We start from the raw sequence: 21,668 nt of genomic DNA, 5'->3' as shown, positions 1-21,668 counted from the left end.
GACTTTTACAACCAACCAATTTCATTAACAGAATTTTCATTACAATTTATAAATTTCACTTTTATTTAATTATTTTTACCTACGGTAAAATAAAACACATAACACAAAAATGTTAATCATCAATGAAGTACCCAAGAAATGTTAAAATTATAAGTCGAGTATCAAAACTTCATGTCAGCAAATTTTAAAAATAGACTTACCGAAAAATAACTTCTACTGAAATTCATTTCAAAACTTGGAATCAATTTACTCTTAGCATTAATAAACACTTATCATTAAGAAATTTTCATGGATTTTAAAAATCAACTTATTTAATTTTTTTCCAGTAAGCAAATTTCGCACTCAAGTTACATTTTATCACTACATATGCTTTTCAAGAGTTTTATTGAATTTATCACATTTTATTTAATTATTTTTTGATTAGTATTAAACTTAGTCATTTTATCGCTTAGTATTTAACTTAATCATTTTCTTGCTTGTTTTTACTTTATCGTTTTTTTTCCCCCGTTATTTTTAAACTTAGAAATTTTTCACAATTAGTAACAGGAATCGAACACACAAATTTTTCGAAACATTATCAAGTCTACAATTTTCATCCAACTAAGTTAATTTAAAAACTTGCAATCAATTTACTCTTAGTAGTAATTAACACTTATCATTAACAAATTTTCACGATTTTAAAAAAATCAACTTATTTAATTTTTTTCCAGTAAGCAAATTTCGCACTCAAGTTACATTTCATCACTTTATATGCTTTTCAAGAGTTTCATTTAATTTATCACATTTTATTTAATCAACTCTATTAATTATTTTTTGATTAGTATTTAACTTAGTCATTTTATCGCATAGTGGTTTACTTTATTATTATTTTTTTTTTTCATACAAGCACTCTTGTTAGAATAAAACAAAATTTTCAACCTTCATGAATTAGAATCACTTTGACTATTTCATTTTCCCAATAATATTTTACTTTAACAACTAATTTCTTTAACAAAATCGATATCATTTATTTTAGTCTTTATCCTTTTCGAACGATACATTCAAATGGACAGCTATACGTTAGATTAAGAAACTTAATCTAAAATTTGACAAATTAAGTTAAAGCCAAATACTGACTAAAATTAAGTACAAAAGACTAACCTTTTTGGGGTGAAATCTCTCAAGTACCAGCTATCGCGAAGTTATTTAAAAACAGTGAATGAAATTGTAATAAGTGGATTGTTAATTATAACTCAATCTCACAAATTACAACTACACGCATGTTTTATTTGAAATCGCTGCATACGGCTGTTTGCCCATCGTCGATTTGCAGAAGGCATGCCGTAAAATCGCAAATCAACTCGGCTGTTGAAAAAAACTACCGTAATCCTACAGCACTTCGGATGGTCCACACACAACGGTGCGAATTGAGGAAATGACTTTATCAATATTTCTATCTACCCTTTACCGATAACAGATAACAAACCCCACGTGCGAGTATGATTCACCCCTTAGCAAGTACGTCTTGTAAGTGATGTCACTGTTTCTGTCCAATTAAAATTAGTTCACGTTTCTCAAATATCAAGCACATAGATCGACAATAGTCTGATGTCAGGTTTTCCAAACAAAATTTTAGATTTTAATTCGTAGTTTCGAATTAATTTCTTTTTCATTTCAAACTTATAAAAAAAATTTAAAGCTTGTAAGAATATTTCTTTCAAAAACAGATTTTTGATTCAAAACAGTATTTTTTCAAACTTGTAATATTTTTCTACTTAGAAAATGAAATCAAAAATTTTTGTTTTCTTTAATCATATAAAATGTTTTTAAGAAATAATTTCTCAAACTTGTAATATTTTTCCACTAATTAAAAAAAATCAATTTTTTTTTCAATCATATAAAAATAAATTTTTAATCTTACAACAATAAATTTTTCCGCAAAAATATTTTTTTCAAATCAAAATAATAATAATAATAATATTTTTGTAACATATTATTTTTTTTTCTTTTCAATCTTTTTTTTTTTCGCAAAACTATTTTCTTTTTTTTCAAAAATTTTCAAACTTACAAAATAAAATTTTTTCAACTGAATCTTTAAACGAAATGCTTTAATAGAATTTAAAACTCAATATCACTTTACTCTTAGTATTACTAACCAATAGCACTTAACCATTTACTCTTTGCACTCTAAGTATTAATTAACACACATGCATTAGAAATAATAATAATAATGTTTAAGATACTTACAAATCATCCACTCAAGCTTTCAAATATCCATCTAGCATGTTATTGTTCATTCGTGTGAGGGAACTTGTAATAAAACTTTACACATCAACCGAAATTATAAGCGAAAATATCACATTTTTAGCACTTAATATAATCCTACAATTAACAAATTGGTTTTAACTTTGAATTTAAGAAAAATAAAAACTATTACACACTTAGTAACATATCTATCGATGTATATTATTTCATGACAAATCACAAATAGGTGAGGATCTTTTATCGATCATGTGACCAACTAAGTTAAGAAAGAGCGTTCTTATCTCATATGAGAATTTATAAGTCTTTAATATCTCTTTAATGTAAGTGTATTGATACGTACGAGTTTGTGTATGTGAATATAACTGTGTATTGTTTTCAAACCATTGACATGTTTAAGCTTTACGGTTCTAATTTTGACTTTCCACTTAGCATTAGTCGAAGTCCTTCGCATGTATTAAACTATAGAAATATTACAAAAATTATATTTTCATTCAGTCTTAATTACAAAACCATACAATAAGATGAAGACAACACCGATAGTATAAAGATTACTTACAATAAAGTGCATATAAAAAATATATGTAAGAGTGATTTCAAAGTATAATCCATCAACCATATTCAACAACTCAATCAAAACACAAGTCTCTTTTAAAATGATAAACACAATTTATTCACACACACAGTAAAAGACAATTAAAAAAACTTTCATCTTTAAGTAAAACTCTTCAAAACTTTCAAGCGTATTTTTAACATCGATTGCATCAAATAAATCACACACATGACATTTTAAACATGGACTATCAACATTCAAAGTAACGAAGTCACGAGTCAAGTTTTCCCAATTAACATTAAAAAGAGCCTGTTCGAAAAAAGTGTCGAACTTTCGACCCCTTGTTAATGATTCACATTCATGCACTCTCTCTCATGTAAAAAATGAATCCATTTTTACAATCCACACATTCTTTTTTAGAAAGGTAGTTTATGTTGCATATGAGCTCATCAAATAGTCACTTACGTAGAGAATCAGCCAGTTTACGAACTTCTTGTGATGTATATGTGCTGATTTTATCACATCGACAATCACAGGGATATTTTTTCTCAATTTCCGAAAGGATGTACTCTTTTAGAGTATAAGTCATAAGTTTGTCTTTGACACTACGTGAGATACAAGGGGACGCGTAGCACAATTTGTCAATCTGGCTTTCCAAAAGTAGAACTCTATCAGGCATCAACTGGAACACTTCTCGTTTCAGTTTGAACAATCTTTGCACACTAACACAGATGTTACCATTCGCACTCGACTCTCCTTTTTTATAACAAAAGCGAAATCACGGTCTTCGATTAATTTTTGATTTATATTTTTACGTAGGCTTGAAATAAGTGATCTCCACACATCTGGTTCATCTCAGTGTTCATTTTCATGTTCGTTGCATCCCATCTGTTCATCTTCAGGCTTCAAAGTTTCAGAATGATTTTCACCAGCGTTAGTCATTTTTAACTCTCATAGGATTAAGAGTCACAATACTAAAACAACTTCCTGTGAACTTAAAAAATAAATCAAACTAGGTTTTAACACTGGCGGGTGAAGAAAAATCCTAAGTACATAGAATAAAATTTCACGACGTCTTTCAAAGCTCAGAATCACTCCGCATGACATGGTCAATCACGTGTAATTGATCATGTCAATTTGCATGAGATGCGAAAACGTCATCGGCATTCGGTGTAATGTGAAAACCTGCTACCATCTTAAAATTACTCGTAGTAGGTCAGGATGAAGTTGGAAGTCAAAGTGTTAGCATTTTCTAAAAATCTGAATACTGTGGAAAACAACTCAATTCTGCTCAAAAGTTCGTGTGATATTCTATGACGTCAGTAGCAAGAGATTTACGTACACTTCTCATTGGTTAAAGTGAATATTCATTGGTTTATAGTGGATGTTTGGAGAATCATTTTCAGAGTGAGTAGAATATCACACGAACTTTTGAGCAGAATTGAGTTGTTTTCCACAGTATTCAGATTTTTAGAAAATGCCAACACTTTGACTTCCAACTTCATCCTGACCTACTACGAGTAATTTTAAGATGGTAGCAGGTTTTCACATTACACCGAATGCCGATGACGTTTTCGCATCTCATGCAAATTGACATGATCAATTACACGTGATTGACCATGTCATGCGGAGTGATTCTGAGCTTTGAAAGACGTCGTGAAATTTTATTCTATGTACTTAGGATTTTTCTTCACCCGCCAGTGTTAAAACCTAGTTTGATTTATTTTTTAAGTTCACAGGAAGTTGTTTTAGTATTGTGACTCTTAATCCTATGAGAGTTAAAAATGACTAACGCTGGTGAAAATCATTCTGAAACTTTGAAGCCTGAAGATGAACAGATGGGATGCAACGAACATGAAAATGAACACTGAGATGAACCAGATGTGTGGAGATCACTTATTTCAAGCCTACGTAAAAATATAAATCAAAAATTAATCGAAGACCGTGATTTCGCTTTTGTTATAAAAAAGGAGAGTCGAGTGCGAATGGTAACATCTGTGTTAGTGTGCAAAGATTGTTCAAACTGAAACGAGAAGTGTTCCAGTTGATGCCTGATAGAGTTCTACTTTTGGAAAGCCAGATTGACAAATTGTGCTACGCGTCCCCTTGTATCTCACGTAGTGTCAAAGACAAACTTATGACTTATACTCTAAAAGAGTACATCCTTTCGGAAATTGAGAAAAAATATCCCTGTGATTGTCGATGTGATAAAATCAGCACATATACATCACAAGAAGTTCGTAAACTGGCTGATTCTCTACGTAAGTGACTATTTGATGAGCTCATATGCAACATAAACTACCTTTCTAAAAAAGAATGTGTGGATTGTAAAAATGGATTCATTTTTTACATGAGAGAGAGTGCATGAATGTGAATCATTAACAAGGGGTCGAAAGTTCGACACTTTTTTCGAACAGGCTCTTTTTAATGTTAATTGGGAAAACTTGACTCGTGACTTCGTTACTTTGAATGTTGATAGTCCATGTTTAAAATGTCATGTGTGTGATTTATTTGATGCAATCGATGTTAAAAATACGCTTGAAAGTTTTGAAGAGTTTTACTTAAAGATGAAAGTTTTTTTAATTGTCTTTTACTGTGTGTGTGAATAAATTGTGTTTATCATTTTAAAAGAGACTTGTGTTTTGATTGAGTTGTTGAATATGGTTGATGGATTATACTTTGAAATCACTCTTACATATATTTTTTATATGCACTTTATTGTAAGTAATCTTTATACTATCGGTGTTGTCTTCATCTTATTGTATGGTTTTGTAATTAAGACTGAATGAAAATATAATTTTTGTAATATTTCTATAGTTTAATACATGCGAAGGACTTCGACTAATGCTAAGTGGAAAGTCAAAATTAGAACCGTAAAGCTTAAACATGTCAATGGTTTGAAAACAATACACAGTTATATTCACATACACAAACTCGTACGTATCAATACACTTACATTAAAGAGAAATATTAAAGACTTATAAATTCTCATATGAGATAAGAACGCTCTTTCTTAACTTAGTTGGTCACATGATCGATAAAAGATCCTCACCTATTTGTGATTTGTCATGAAATAATATACATCGATAGATATGTTACTAAGTGTGTAATAGTTTTTATTTTTCTTAAATTCAAAGTTAAAACCAATTTGTTAATTGTAGGATTATATTAAGTGCTAAAAATGTGATATTTTCGCTTATAATTTCGGTTGATGTGTAAAGTTTTATTACAAGTTCCCTCACACGAATGAACAATAACATGCTAGATGGATATTTGAAAGCTTGAGTGGATGATTTGTAAGTATCTTAAACACTATTATTATTATTTCTAATGCATGTGTGTTAATTAATACTTAGAGTGCAAAGAGTAAATGGTTAAGTGCTATTGGTTAGTAATACTAAGAGTAAAGTGATATTGAGTTTTAAATTCTATTAAAGCATTTCGTTTAAAGATTCAGTTGAAAAAATTTTATTTTGTAAGTTTGAAAATTTTTGAAAAAAAAGAAAATAGTTTTGCGAAAAAAAAAAAAAGATTGAAAAGAAAAAAAAATAATATGTTACAAAAATATTATTATTATTATTATTTTGATTTGAAAAAAATATTTTTGCGGAAAAATTTATTGTTGTAAGATTAAAAATTTATTTTTATATGATTGAAAAAAAAATTGATTTTTTTTAATTAGTGGAAAAATATTACAAGTTTGAGAAATTATTTCTTAAAAACATTTTATATGATTAAAGAAAACAAAAATTTTTTATTTCATTTTCTAAGTAGAAAAATATTACAAGTTTGAAAAAATACTGTTTTGAATCAAAAATCTGTTTTTGAAAGAAATATTCTTACAAGCTTTAAATTTTTTTTATAAGTTTGAAATGAAAAAGAAATTAATTCGAAACTACGAATTAAAATCTAAAATTTTGTTTGGAAAACCTGACATCAGACTATTGTCGATCTATGTGCTTGATATTTGAGAAACGTGAACTAATTTTAATTGGACAGAAACAGTGACATCACTTACAAGACGTACTTGCTAAGGGGTGAATCATACTCGCACGTGGGGTTTGTTATCTGTTATCGGTAAAGGGTAGATAGAAATATTGATAAAGTCATTTCCTCAATTCGCACCGTTGTGTGTGGACCATCCGAAGTGCTGTAGGATTACGGTAGTTTTTTTCAACAGCCGAGTTGATTTGCGATTTTACGGCATGCCTTCTGCAAATCGACGATGGGCAAACAGCCGTATGCAGCGATTTCAAATAAAACATGCGTGTAGTTGTAATTTGTGAGATTGAGTTATAATTAACAATCCACTTATTACAATTTCATTCACTGTTTTTAAATAACTTCGCGATAGCTGGTACTTGAGAGATTTCACCCCAAAAAGGTTAGTCTTTTGTACTTAATTTTAGTCAGTATTTGGCTTTAACTTAATTTGTCAAATTTTAGATTAAGTTTCTTAATCTAACGTATAGCTGTCCATTTGAATGTATCGTTCGAAAAGGATAAAGACTAAAATAAATGATATCGATTTTGTTAAAGAAATTAGTTGTTAAAGTAAAATATTATTGGGAAAATGAAATAGTCAAAGTGATTCTAATTCATGAAGGTTGAAAATTTTGTTTTATTCTAACAAGAGTGCTTGTATGAAAAAAAAAAATAATAATAAAGTAAACCACTATGCGATAAAATGACTAAGTTAAATACTAATCAAAAAATAATTAATAGAGTTGATTAAATAAAATGTGATAAATTAAATGAAACTCTTGAAAAGCATATAAAGTGATGAAATGTAACTTGAGTGCGAAATTTGCTTACTGGAAAAAAATTAAATAAGTTGATTTTTTTAAAATCGTGAAAATTTGTTAATGATAAGTGTTAATTACTACTAAGAGTAAATTGATTGCAAGTTTTTAAATTAACTTAGTTGGATGAAAATTGTAGACTTGATAATGTTTCGAAAAATTTGTGTGTTCGATTCCTGTTACTAATTGTGAAAAATTTCTAAGTTTAAAAATAACGGGGGAAAAAAACGATAAAGTAAAAACAAGCAAGAAAATGATTAAGTTAAATACTAAGCGATAAAATGACTAAGTTTAATACTAATCAAAAAATAATTAAATAAAATGTGATAAATTCAATAAAACTCTTGAAAAGCATATGTAGTGATAAAATGTAACTTGAGTGCGAAATTTGCTTACTGGAAAAAAATTAAATAAGTTGATTTTTAAAATCCATGAAAATTTCTTAATGATAAGTGTTTATTAATGCTAAGAGTAAATTGATTCCAAGTTTTGAAATGAATTTCAGTAGAAGTTATTTTTCGGTAAGTCTATTTTTAAAATTTGCTGACATGAAGTTTTGATACTCGACTTATAATTTTAACATTTCTTGGGTACTTCATTGATGATTAACATTTTTGTGTTATGTGTTTTATTTTACCGTAGGTAAAAATAATTAAATAAAAGTGAAATTTATAAATTGTAATGAAAATTCTGTTAATGAAATTGGTTGGTTGTAAAGTAATATTTTGGAAAAGCTGTAATGAATGATAAATAGTAAAACGCAGTAAGTAAAATAGTAAAGTATGGTAAAGTAAAATAAAATATTCAGAGGGGATTTAATTCATGAAAGTTGAAAATTTTGTTTTATTCCATCAAGAGTGTTTGCATGAAAAAAAAAAAAAATAATAAAGAAAGGAAAATATGATTAACTTAAATATCGATGATAAAAAATAATTATTAGAGTTAATTAAATGAAATGCGATAAATTAAGTGAAACTCATGAAAAACATATGTAGTGATAAAATATAACTTGAGTGGGAAATTTGGTTACAGTAAAAAATTATTTAAGAAGATAATTTTTAAAATTCATGAAAATATTTGATAGTGATAAGTGTTAATTAATACGAAAAGTAAATTGATTGTAGATTTTGGAAAATTAAATGGATAAATGTATAAAAATAATAACGTATGTGATAATTTAAAATATTAACAATGAAAAAGAATCAAAGACGATTAAATGAATCTAAATCGTAAATGAGTTGCTATTTTAGTAAACTCAAACTAGAGTGAAAAGCATTTTAGTAGGAACATGTTAAAATCTCTTGTGCTAAGAAAAATAAATAACTTCTAAGCATAATTTTGTAACTGGAATAAATGTATGATAAAATGATTAAGTTAAGTATTAATGAAAAAGTAATTATTAGAGTTAATTAAATGGAATGTGATAAATTCAATGAAACTCTTGAAACGTATATGCAGTGTTGGAATGTAACTTGAGTGCGCAATTTGCTTACTGGAAAAAATTAAATAAGTTGATTTTTAAAATCCATGAAAATTTCTTAATGATAAGTGTTTATTAATGCTAAGAGTAAATTGATTGCAAGTTTGACATGATTGCAAAAATTGAAGACATGATAACGTTTCGAAAAATTTGAAGGTTCGATTCCTGTCACTACTTGTGAAAAATTTCTAAGTTTAAAAATATCGGAAAAAAACGATAAAGTAAAAACAAGCGAGAAAATGATCAAACTCTAAAATATACTAAAAAAAAATCGAAATCACGAAAAAATAATCTAAGTCTGAAATGCTTGAAATTAGTTAAAGACTAAAAAGTTAAGAAAATAGTTAAAGACTGAAAATAATTGAAAAACGCTAAAATAGTGGAAAAAAAAAATTAAAGTGCTAAATGACAGGAAAAAACGTTAAAGTTCAAAATGTGTGAAAGAATATTTCAGTTAATTATTTCTTCGAAAATTTAACAAGTAAGAAAAAATATTTTGTTGTATGAAAGTCAAAAAAAAATTAGTTAAGAAAATTATTTCTTCGAAATTTTTACAAGTTAGAAAAAATATTTGTCAATTTGACAAAGAAAAAAGAAATTAGTTAAGAAAATTTAACAAGTTAGAAAAAATAAAAATGATAAAGTTTGAAATGCATGAAAAAGAAAATCAAAGTTTAAAATATATTTCAAGTCCACCAAGCATTGAACCAAATCTAAATTCTCGAATGGGTTGTATTTAAATAAATCTTTACTTAAGTGAAAACTTTGTTATTATGAAAAATAATAATAATGATGATAGTTTCAATTATGAGCTGAAATACAGTTAATGAAATGCCATGATTAGTACTAAAGAGTGAATTAACTGATGGTTTTAAAATTAATTTAATTGTAATATTCGTTGTCATGGTACAGATTCACATTAAGACTGAAAGTGTAATGGAAAATATAGCATAGTGGTTAGCATACGTTTTTGCTAACTCAAAGTTTGGGTGTTCGATTCCCGACACTCTGTAAAATAAAAATAATTAAATTCGCGAAACTTTGGTTGTCTTGACAACCATTCGTCGAAATTATTCAAAGTCCGAAAAAAAAAAAAAAAAAAGAATCACCGAAAGAATGATAAATATAACAGAGTTGGGATTTATTTTTACAAGTATAATAAATGCATGAAAATAATAAAATGACAGTGTAAACGATTAATAACGCGATTAAAACATAACTCATGAAAATGTATAAATCATATTGAATATTAAAGCTGATTGGTACTATGAAAAAAAAAAAGTTTTGTGAAAAATATTTAAAGTTTGAAAACGCTCGAAAATAATCAAAAGAACGAAAAACGTCGAATTAGTCTAAGACCTGAATGTAAAAAATATTCGAACTCTAAAATGAATAATCAAATTCATGAAAAATAATCCAAGTTCATAAAGCATTGAAATAATCAAATTCGCGAAAAATATTCAAAAAATAATTAAATTCGCGAAACTTTGGTTGTCTTGACAACCATTCGTCGAAATTATTCAAAGTCCGAAAAAAAAAGAATCACCGAAAGAATGATAAATATAACAGAGTTGGGATTTATTTTTACAAGTATAATAAATGCATGAAAATAATAAAATGACAGTGTAAACGATTAATAACGCGATTAAAACATAACTCATGAAAATGTATAAATCATATTGAATATTAAAGCTGATTGATCTAACTTGTGAAAAATCTTCAAAATTGATCTGCATTTGTATGCAAATTGCATTGGCAGATGAAAAGAAGTTGATGGGGTGTATTTAATACACCGGGCTGGTTGGTGGGACCGTCAACTTAAAACATAAATTTATTTTGTAACAAAGTTCAGAAACGTAGGGAAAATCTTTCACGGTAAAAAAAACGACAAAGTCCAGTATGTTTGTAAAAAAAAAAAAAAAAAAAAAAAACACTGGAAATAGCTCTGTACAACTTCATGAGGATGGCATGACAAAAAGTATCACACATTCTTATGACAACAATTGTGACGTTTTGTCATACCCTAAACAGGTTGCCACTCGAAAACCATCGTATAAGGTTACGGAAAAATATTCTAAGTCCAAAAACTTTTCACGGTAAAAACGACAAAGTCTAAAAATATCCCTGTAACCTTTCACGGCAAAGTCCAAAAACTCGAGCGAAAATGTAGCCGAGCGAAAACGAGGAAGGGCGAAAACGTAGCCGAGCGAAAACGAGGAGGGGCGAAAACCCCGTCATCTTCTTCAAGATTCAGGCGCAACCCAAGGTCAACCCCAAGGTCGGGAGGTGGGATCGGCAGGCGCAACCAGGCGAGGTCACAGGCGCAGCCGGCTGCGCGGCTGCGCCTGCTGCAGGGAAACCGGCCTTTTTACACTACTGAAAGGAACACATGTCCAAAATCCTCAAATTTTAATCTAATACTTTTATTCATGTACTTCGATAAGAGAATATGAGAAGGTGAAGTATTAGGGTTTTGGTGAAATTGGAATTCTCAATATTCAGGTTTTTGTTCAAAAGGGCACAAATCCAAAATTAAGATGGCGATATCTCCTTGGGTTTTTTCCACACAAACATTTCTTACTCTGGGCCATGATTTACTGTGCTTTCAAGCTCAATTCTGTGCCCAGAGAAGTTGAAAAAACTATTTTGCTCTTACCGTAATTCGTTTTTTCTCACCTCCTGAACATTTTAAGAAAATGAATATATTCCCTTTTGATAAATTAGTCCTCAAATGAGATCGTGACGTTTGAATCATCTTTGATTTGGTGAAAGCTAGACTGACGAAGAAAGAGCACCCACCTGAGTGCAGGACTTCCGAGCTGGAAACTCTCCTCCGTGTTCCCGTGTCAGAGAAGCGCACCCTTCCGGAGCTGTTCCGACGGTGGTCCGGGCCGTTCCAGGAATCCGGCTCAGAGTCTGGAGGGGAGTGACTGCTGCCCACGCCAGAGTCAGACAGCCGCGGGTGGTTCGGAGGGAGTGGGGGCGGAATCGACGGCTGCAAAAGAGAACATTTTTACTATTTGCACAAAACTAAGTGCGATTCTATATAATGGAGTATATTTGTCCCTGTTTCCTCTACAGTCCAACTTGAACCCCGAAATTCCGAGTTGTTTACTAAGTCAGAAATCCTTATACCCTCCACTATCCTCTATATCTATATCATCGCCTTAGAGCAACTTTAAGATATCTAATCCTAGAAATATCACTATCATATCTTACTGTTGCTCTGAGAGAGAGGTGACGATATAAGAAAAGACCTGGAAAACAAGCTCTATTGTGACTGAAATTGACCCGGCACTGGTCAAAATCGCGTCTTATAGGGTCTGGTGGGGGAAAGTGGTCAATGGGGTAAAGTGGTCATAATTCAAATAAATGGCTATAGCTTGGAAATTAATGTTCGAATAAATGTGAAAATTTAATTTTAGGGTAGTGAATTTATAAACTATATTTTGAATACAAAATTTTACAACTGGCAAAATTTTATTTGGTAAAAAAAAAATATTTTGTGTAAATATGAAAATTCTTAAAATCTAAACACCTTTTTTAACTTCCTTGGGAAATTTTGTTTGTTAGAATTATGAACAGATTGACTGCACAGGAAGCTTCCTACATGTCTCAAGAACTCTTACTCATTAGCAGTTAGCTGAATCTATTTTGAATAATTTGTTAGAACAATTTAAGTAAGATGAGGTAAAGTGGTTATAATATTAGGCTTAACGAATATTGTTCTTCTAAAGTCACCAAATCTTTAAGTATAAGGCAGATATAAATTAAACATTAATTTCACTTAATATGTATTGTTTTTACAATAAACAGGGTTAAATATATGAGTATATGCGTATGTATACGCATATACTCGTGTAGGCACGTATATATAGGTATTCACATAAATGCACCAATAAACACGTATTTGGGTACCTGCAAGTATTTTTTATCTATACAGATATACATTCGACTATACACGTATATTCCTGCTTATATGCTCGTGTATATACGAACAATTATATACTCAGGGAGACACGTATATATGCGTACGTACTCGAGTAGACACTTGCATACATGTATACAGGGTGAGTCTAAACTCTTGGTCAAATTATTAAAAGGTGTTAGACGGGAGGATAAGAAGCAAGAATCATAAGAAACATCCAGAATCAAACTCAAGGCTGACGCGCTACATGCACGCAAAGCCAGAAACTGATGGATGCAAAACATGTCACAAATTTATTATACAAAGACAATTTTACACAACATTTTAAGTTTTAAGAAAATTTTAAAGTTATTGATGAAATTTGCGGCCGGCAGATGTAATACATGCATAGCAATCACTCTGTTGCAATTACGAGACTTTTGAAAAACTTTCATCAGTCGCTGCACCTTCATTGCGATGCGTGTATTAGAACTACTACAGGCCGTAACTTTTAACAACTGCTCTAAATATGTCTTAAAAACTAAAATGTCGGGTAAAATCATCTTTGTGTAACAAATTTGTGACCTGTTTCGCTAACGTCAGTTTCTGACCTTTTGTGCATGTAGCGCGTCAGCGACCATAAGTTCTTTATGATTCTTTGCTTCTTATCCTCCCCTTTCACACCACTTAGATTTTGCAAAAAATCTTGGATTCAATCTGTAAGAATACATGTATATTAGCGGATATACTCGTGGATATACGTGGATACATGTACTGGTGTATACACGTAAATGCATGTATATACGTCTAACAGGTATATAATCGTGTTTACACGTAAACATGCGAATATACTCGTGCTTTCATATATATTTACGTGAGTAGACACGTACAAACACGCACTGGATATATCCACGAATTAACTCGTGTATACTCGTATAAGTATGTATGTACACTTATATATGCGTATATACGTCGACTGTACATGTATATACTCGAGATACAAGCGCAAAACACGCACATGATGTTCTTTTCTACGCTTTACTCGCATATACACGTGATACGTATATACTCGTGTAGACACGTATACACTCCTATAGGTAATCGCGTATACATGCGTGAGTATATACGTGTATACACGTATATACTTGAGTAGGCATGTGCATGCATCTGATGTATATATGTATCTATTCATATATGAACATGTTTACTCATGTCTACACGACACGTATAGTAGACTCGTGAATACCCGTATATACTCGTACATATACTTGTACGAGTATATACGGGTACGTACATATAAAAATAACCGAAATATACAAAAATTAGGGTTATTTGTAACGGTTTTGCAGTTTTTTTAAACAATGGCCACTTTACCCCCTCACATGGGGTAAAGTGGTCATAAATACAAAGGGAAATGAAAGTGTTTTAAAACTACTTAAATTCAGTATTTTTTTCCTGAAATGCAATGTACCGTGTTCTTTAATAATGCAATGTTAAATAACAACAAAAAAAGTTGAAGTGTTTAAAGAATTTATTGTTTTTATTATCCACCTAATTTGAAAATCTACGATTTTATGACCACTTTACCCCACCATACCCTACCACCCAGGGCTACCACGTAACCGGTACCAGAGCAGTGGTGCGCATGTAAAAGTCTTTACTAGATATTACTTTGAGTGCATCGATTCTACTTGTGTAATTGTCAGTTATAAACGCAATGTAACCTTTCTACAAAAGTTTTTGGTCAAGTTGGACTCTTGTCCCTTGTAATATTGGATCTTAATTGCAAAACACTAACATTCAATTCAGATGCTGAAGTTTCTATGAAAATACCGTCTAGAAAAGAAATAAGCCTCCATTTTGGCGCCTCACCTGTTGCTTCGTGGTAACGTCCAGGATGGAGCCCGCCGGTATGGTGGGGATGTCGATCAGGATCTCGTCCAACTCCGACTCGTGCTGGGGAGGGGAATTTATGTCCTCAGACGAAGAAGAAGCCGAGCTGGACGTCGTCAGAACCCGAGACTGTGGGAGAAACAGAAATTAACACCTTGTCTAGTCCAATGCACTGATCGTAAAAATATCAGATGGTACCCAGGCAAATCCATTGAAAATGGCAACTTTTTCGAAAATAATTTTTTCACAACTAAATTTATTGGAACGATTTTTTAAATCGTTCCACTCATCATACTTTGTTCCTTAACATTACATGAGCCAAATGTAATAAAAAATTTTATTTCGTTCAAAATATGGTAAATTTTATTGCAATAAAAGTACTTTAAAATTCTTGTCATTCTGCCTCAACACGAACTTGAATTATTTTAATTCATTGCGTTAGTTAGTCTAAGTTTTTTTTTTTTTTGTTACTTCTGTGTCTTAAAAGTGCTCACCAGTTAAAAAGAGTGGATTTATACACAGTGCAAAACGAAATTTCTGTGAATTAACAACAACTTGGTTGACAAAAATGTCGTTCCGTTAACACTTCGTGTTTATGGTTGATATGAATCAGATGAAAAAGTATGAACCTGTTCTAATCCGCACAGATGTTAGGAAATATGAATGAAAAAATCTTTTCATCCGTCAGAATTGTAATTCCGTTTATGAACTTAAATATTTTTCTTTTGGCAAAGTAAATACAAAACATCTAAAAACACTTTGTTTTTGCAAAAAAAAAAAAAAACTGCTTTACTCTTAAAACTTTTCCAAGTGTAAATGATCCTAATGCAATAAATTGCATTCATCATCAGTTCATAACATTCTTTAATGTAATGTTATCACAGTACAATGATGTGCAATGCTCCATAGCGGCTTTGGTGGATTTCATGGGTTTTATTGTCAAAGCAGCTTTTTCAGTGCCCTTATTCAAATGTCGGAGATATGAAACTGCATCATAAAAGTATGCAATGCTGCATTTAGTGTAGAAAAGTATTTTGCAACTTTTATGACTATTCTTACTTCTATGGGACGAATAGTTCTTTAACATGAAACAAATCTATCAATAGTAGGGTAAAGACCCCAGTAATTGGCACTTTAAGAGTTTGCCCTTAAACTTACCTCTGTTTTCAGTACTTAGAAAAAAAATACTCTCTGGCAAATATTTTTGTATCAAAGAGTGCACATCTGTGCATCTATTTGGTTCACTAAAATCAAAAATATTTGAATCGATACTTTTATAAAAATATGCATATAAAAAGTTACCAAAATCACCAGTAATTGGCACCTGATACCCCAGTGTATGACACCTTGTGATCCAGTAATTGGCACATGTTAATAGAACTGGAAAATCACTTGATTTTTTACTTTTAAATTACATACAAATTTTATCATCATAGGAAACATGAGAAATGTTAATGTAAAGTAGGTAATCTTTACTAATAATAAAGCAGAAAGTCTCTCTGTCTGTCCGTCAGGATCTCTGTCTGTCAGGATCTCTCTGTGTCCGGATCTCTGTGACGCGCATAGCACCTAGACTGCTCGGCTGATTTTCATGAAATTTTTCACAAAGTTAGTTTGTAGCATGGGGATGTGCACCTCGAAGCGATTTCCAAAAATTCGATGAGGTTCTTTTTCTATTCCAATTTTAAGCCCATTTTTCATATAAATTTGATAATATGGGGAAGAATTTGTTTATCTTTCTTCTTCTTTATCTTTACTAATAATAAACCTGATAGTTTCACTGTCCGGATTTCTGTCTGTCTATCAGTATCTCTGTGACGCCTAGACCGTTCGACTGATTTTCATGAAATTTGGCACAGAATTAGTTTATAGCATGGGGGGTGCACCTCGAAGCGATTTTTCGAAAATTCGATTTTGTTCTTTTTCTATTTAAATTTTAAGCCCATTTTTCATATAAATTTGGTAATATGGGGGAAGTATTTGTTTTCTTTATCTTTATCTTTACTAATAATAAAGCTGAAAGTCTCTCTGTCTGGATCTCTCTCTGTCTGTCTGTCTGGATCTCTGAAGCGCATAGCGCCTAGACCGCTCCTCCGATTTTCATGAAATTTGGCACAAAATTAGTTTATAGCATGAGGGTGTGCACCTCGAAGCGATTTTTCGAAAATTCGATGTAGTTCTTTTTCTATTCCAATTTCAAGAACAAAATTATCATAAGATGGACGAGTAAATTACGAAATTATCATAACGTGGAACCTTGACATGGGCACAAGCCGATTGGCGATATACGAAATTTTCATAACGTGGAACCGTAACATGGGTACAAGACAATTGGAGAGAAAATTCGCCACACAGGCGAACCAAAAGACCTTTTAATTTTTCTATTACGGGCAAAGCCGTGCGGGTACCACTAGTTTTGTATAAATTAATGCTAAATCACTCTTCTTCATGTTGGAAAAGTATTTTAGAGAAATAAAAACATAAATTTGGAATGTTCCATGGAAAAGATATTGAAATTAATGCTGTTTCATCCTTCGGTTTAGTTTTGATTTTACGAATGCTACCGTTAGGTTTGCCCCAAGTATAGTTAAAAACTCATATAGCATACTTTTTTTGCAAAAGTTTTCCTCTTTTTTATTTATCGAATGCAACAAGTCGGTTTTCTTTCTCTTGAAAAACCACCCACTGCAGGCGGCATTGAGATACCGTAGGTGGCGAACGGGGGTTAGCGAGCGAATCTAGCAGAGGACGGAGCCCCCAATATAAAATTAGTTATTGACTAACTTTCATTTGGATTTTTTTCTGGTGAAAGTCACTCCAATTGACAAAAAGCCGCAACTTCAAAAATTGATGATTTTGATGCTTTTTTTGACAATTACTGTACAAAAGCTACCGATTTCAATTTCCGCTTTATTATATTCGTAATCTACGCAAAAAACTGAAGATAATGACACCTCATTCAGTTTTATCGCGGAAATGACGCTATTTCCCCAGTACTTGGCATACATACCAATTACTGGGGACTAGCAAAATTGAAGCACCAGTAAATGGCACCCATCATTATTTTAAAATTCCAAATAGGGACGAAAATATACTTCTACACAATTAAAGTAACACCTTTCAACTAAACAAAACTTTTGGCAAAGAAAATTTAAAATATATTTTAAGTCAGATTTTAATGGATTTATGTGCATGCTTCCCTTAAGCCAGAGAAGAAGCTTTTGCAACAAAAATGGTGGATTTGACAAAAGCCGCAATTGTTTCTCTTTCCTACATACTGCTGCCATTTAGTAACATGAATTGAAGTGTTAATCTTTAAAATTAATGTGCATTCAGTAGGTATATAGCCTTCTATTTTAAAAAAACTGGATACGAGTCTTTTTTTAGGACATTTTTGTTGGAAGTGCCAATTACTGGGATGTTACCCTATATTGTTTTCTTTTTTTAGTTATATATTTTTTTCTATTTTGATAATTTTACTAACTAGACTTATGTGATTTAGATACTTACCTTCAGTGTCAAATCTTGAAGCCTTTGTTCCATACTGTTCCATTGCCCCTTCAACTGAAAAATTGAAGCAAACCTCCATTCAAATCATAAAATACATATTATACGTTACAACAAAAGGTCTTAAAGGATGGCAACTGTCAAGCAACATTATCAGGCCCGGATCTGAGTAAACGCAGTCATCGCGATGCGGAGGGGCCAGATCCTATAGGGCCAAACGGCCCAAGAAATTGGAAAAAAAAAAAAAGAAAAAATAATTTGAATTTTGTCATCTTGAATTCAAATTATGTTTTTCGCAATCACGAGTGTGTGTTTGTATGTGTGTGTGGGGGGGGGGGGGGGGTATGTGTATGTGTGTAGGCATGTGTGTTTGTGTCTGTGTGCAGTCATGAGTGTTTGTGTGCGTGGGGGCGGGGTATGTGCATGTGTGTGTGTGTGTAAGCATATGTGTTTGTGTCTGTGTGCAGGCATGAATGTGTGGGCAGTTGTGTGTATTTGTGCGTATGTGTAGGTGTCTGTATGCATGCGTGTGTGTATGGTGGTGTTTGTGTATGTGTGTGTATGTGTTTGTGTGTGTGTTGGTGCGTGTATGTATGCGTGTGTGTGTAGGATATGGATGGAACCTGGAGACGGTTTTCGCTAGAGGAGCAGCATCGTGAGGCCGGCCGACGCGATGGGTGGTGCTGGCAGAGGGTGGCGCCGCGCCGGTGTGAAAAATGATAGCACGCCAAAAACAGTCAAATGAAAGCAATAAGCAATCGTGATTGCTCAAAAAAAAAAAAAAAAGATATAAATTAGCACTTTACATAAGACTTATTAACGTTGCAAATATACATTGGTGGCCTCTGAGGAGGGGCCCTACAGATTTTGTTGTGGGAAGGGGACAACATTTAGATACGGACCTGAACATTTTCGAAGTTAGAAGTCACTTTTCCTATCAAGGTTTTTTAGTAAACGTTTTGCAGTAGTGTAGAAAAACATTAACAAGTAGATTTTTCATACAAAAAATTAGAGAGAGAGAGAGAGAGAGATTTCTCATGGGGGACTTGCTTTAACTTCGTTTTAAATATGGTACAGTAAAATTAGGTCAAAAAATGGCCAAACCCAAACATCCAAAAAAAAGGTGAAACCTGTGTCAAATTACTTCTTACCCTTCCAGCAAGAAGGGGGTAAGAAGTCCCAGCACTTTGCGCGTCGGGTTTTGGGGGAAGGGGGGATGAAATAATCCTCTATTTAAATAAAAAATAATTTCTATTACTTAAAAAAAAATCTCAAACCTCGCAGAATATAGTACCCTCTATAATAGTAAAATAATAAACTCTCACAGAAAAAAATTCTAACTAACAGGAGTTCCCCGGGGGGGGGGGGAATGGGGGGGGGTCCATGTAGTAGATTTGCGTCATCGAAATTTTTAAGGCAGTCTTTTCAAGGGGTATTTCCTTCTTTTTTTGAGAGCTTTTATTCTGGATGGGTACTCCGTCACACTTAAGGGGTGTGCCATCGCTTTTTTTTTGGGGGGGGGGGGGGGCGGGACCCTGAATTTGCATTCTAAAATCAACGATTGCTGTTAAGTTTACGAAAAAATTTCCTTCATTTCAACTTTTCCGAAGTAAAAAATGCCACACAATGATATAGTAATGTCAGAAGGATAATTCTAAAAGATCTAAGCGAGCTCAGTAACCAAATTAATTGTGACTGGAGTTATTAAACTGTTTAGAGCGCTGGGAAACCAAATTCCTGTGCAGCATAAAAAAGTCCAAATTGACTAAAGTTTCTCTACTTCTTGAATAATTTACTTCAACTTTTCTACAATCTTTTGCCATCACCGTAAGGGGGGACAAACCGAAATTGCCAATAGTGAGACGGGCAATGCTGCAATTCTGTACCCTCTAAGTCGGTGGGGGTTCTCATTTGCAAACACCAAGCTGCCTCTCTTTTACGCAGCAGGTTATGCGCACGTCTACTTGCAACACTATCTGAAACTTTAGAGTACATTATGCGATAAAAAAAAATTTGATCACATTAAACATCAGTTAAACATTAGTTATCCAACGAAGTGACAAATTCAGGTGGTCCAGAACCTGTAGTGATTCAACGATAGAACAAGTCTTGATGAGAGCAATGAGCAATACAACAGTAGAATGCTAAACATTTACACCTTTTTGTCTCTCAGTTTGGAGATCACAATCCGTTTCTAAAGCCACCAGAAGTTTCTTCCCTCTCTATGTGTATTGACTCATGTTGGTAGTGGTATTGCTCGCTGATACTGGTCGGTCGCTGATGATAAGGTGAGTTGTGACGAGGCCTTTAACGTTGGGGTAGTATTATTAAAGGATATGGAAGGCAAACAATTTGGTGGAATTTTTTTGCAAAGGAGGTAAGCAGTCATGTCTTTAGCTTCTGTTACGAGAGTAGTTACTATCTGTAAAGATGTGTAAGCCCAAACCATCTTTTAAACCGAATGATATGAACAGTAAAGATGGAATAACAAATTGCTAAAAACTTCTAGTATGAGTTATGCGCTGATCCTTAATCAGTATTCGATGAATCTGGTTTCAGAAGGAAAAAAAATCCCGTATCGGTAAAGTGCTATTATCTGAAGCAAAATATTCATCCAACATCACAGAACGAACAGCTGGTGTCATATATGAGGCAGCGAGAAGCAAAGGGATGTAAGTGGACATTTTCAAGTTTTGAGTAAAACGCGTTTAAAGATTAGCTCCTAGGTAGGCTTTCATTTGATTTTTTTTTTAAAATCATGCTGTATAGCAACAACTACCAGGTCTACTAGTACCATCTCTTGCCCCAATACTGAGGAGAGGTTCACCTACCATTTGTACTGGTTATTTCCAAATTTTTAATTTTGTCACATGCATCCCTTTGCTTCTCACTGCCTCATATGTAATAGATGGAAGATACCTGCTCGATCATATTTTTTGGTAATGATCTGCAAGCTTCAAGGAAATATGCCAGCAATGCAGTGTATAGGTCACTTGTAAGTATAGGAAAGCTAGTGTCATTTTTGATGGGTACATAGGAAGCGCCACAGAAATATAATCTGCGTCCTATTACAACAGCCAACCCTTCTGCTCTAGAAGACTTTCTGCGCCTCAAATCTTGTGCTTCCTCTGAGGGGTTCATTGTATGAAAGTGGACTGAAGTGCTCAATAATGTTCACAAACCGTGTTAGACATAGCTGCAACAATAACGATTTTGCTGAGGATCTAGATTCCAAAAAAGATCTTGATAACGAAGACTTTTTGTTACAAGCTTAGGAGAAATCAT

General features: G+C 32.3%; 1 protein-coding gene across 1 annotated transcript in view; it reads right to left on the bottom strand.

The window, feature by feature from the left end:
- LOC129222095 (uncharacterized) overlaps positions 1-21,668 on the bottom strand; it is a 157,416-nt gene that overhangs the window by 11,776 nt on the left and 123,972 nt on the right. Inside the window, exons 12-15 of the mRNA XM_054856531.1 lie at positions 18,387-18,440; positions 14,856-15,005; positions 13,076-13,084; positions 11,876-12,071 (exon numbers count right to left, since the gene is read on the bottom strand). Of these exons, the coding sequence (XP_054712506.1) occupies positions 11,876-12,071; positions 13,076-13,084; positions 14,856-15,005; positions 18,387-18,440 (409 nt within the window). The remainder of the gene's footprint in view (positions 1-11,875; positions 12,072-13,075; positions 13,085-14,855; positions 15,006-18,386; positions 18,441-21,668) is intronic.

This window comes from Uloborus diversus, chromosome 5, assembly GCF_026930045.1.
Source record: "Uloborus diversus isolate 005 chromosome 5, Udiv.v.3.1, whole genome shotgun sequence".
NCBI classification, from domain to species: domain Eukaryota; kingdom Metazoa; phylum Arthropoda; class Arachnida; order Araneae; family Uloboridae; genus Uloborus; species Uloborus diversus.
This window is presented reverse-complemented; position numbering and strand designations above follow the sequence as displayed.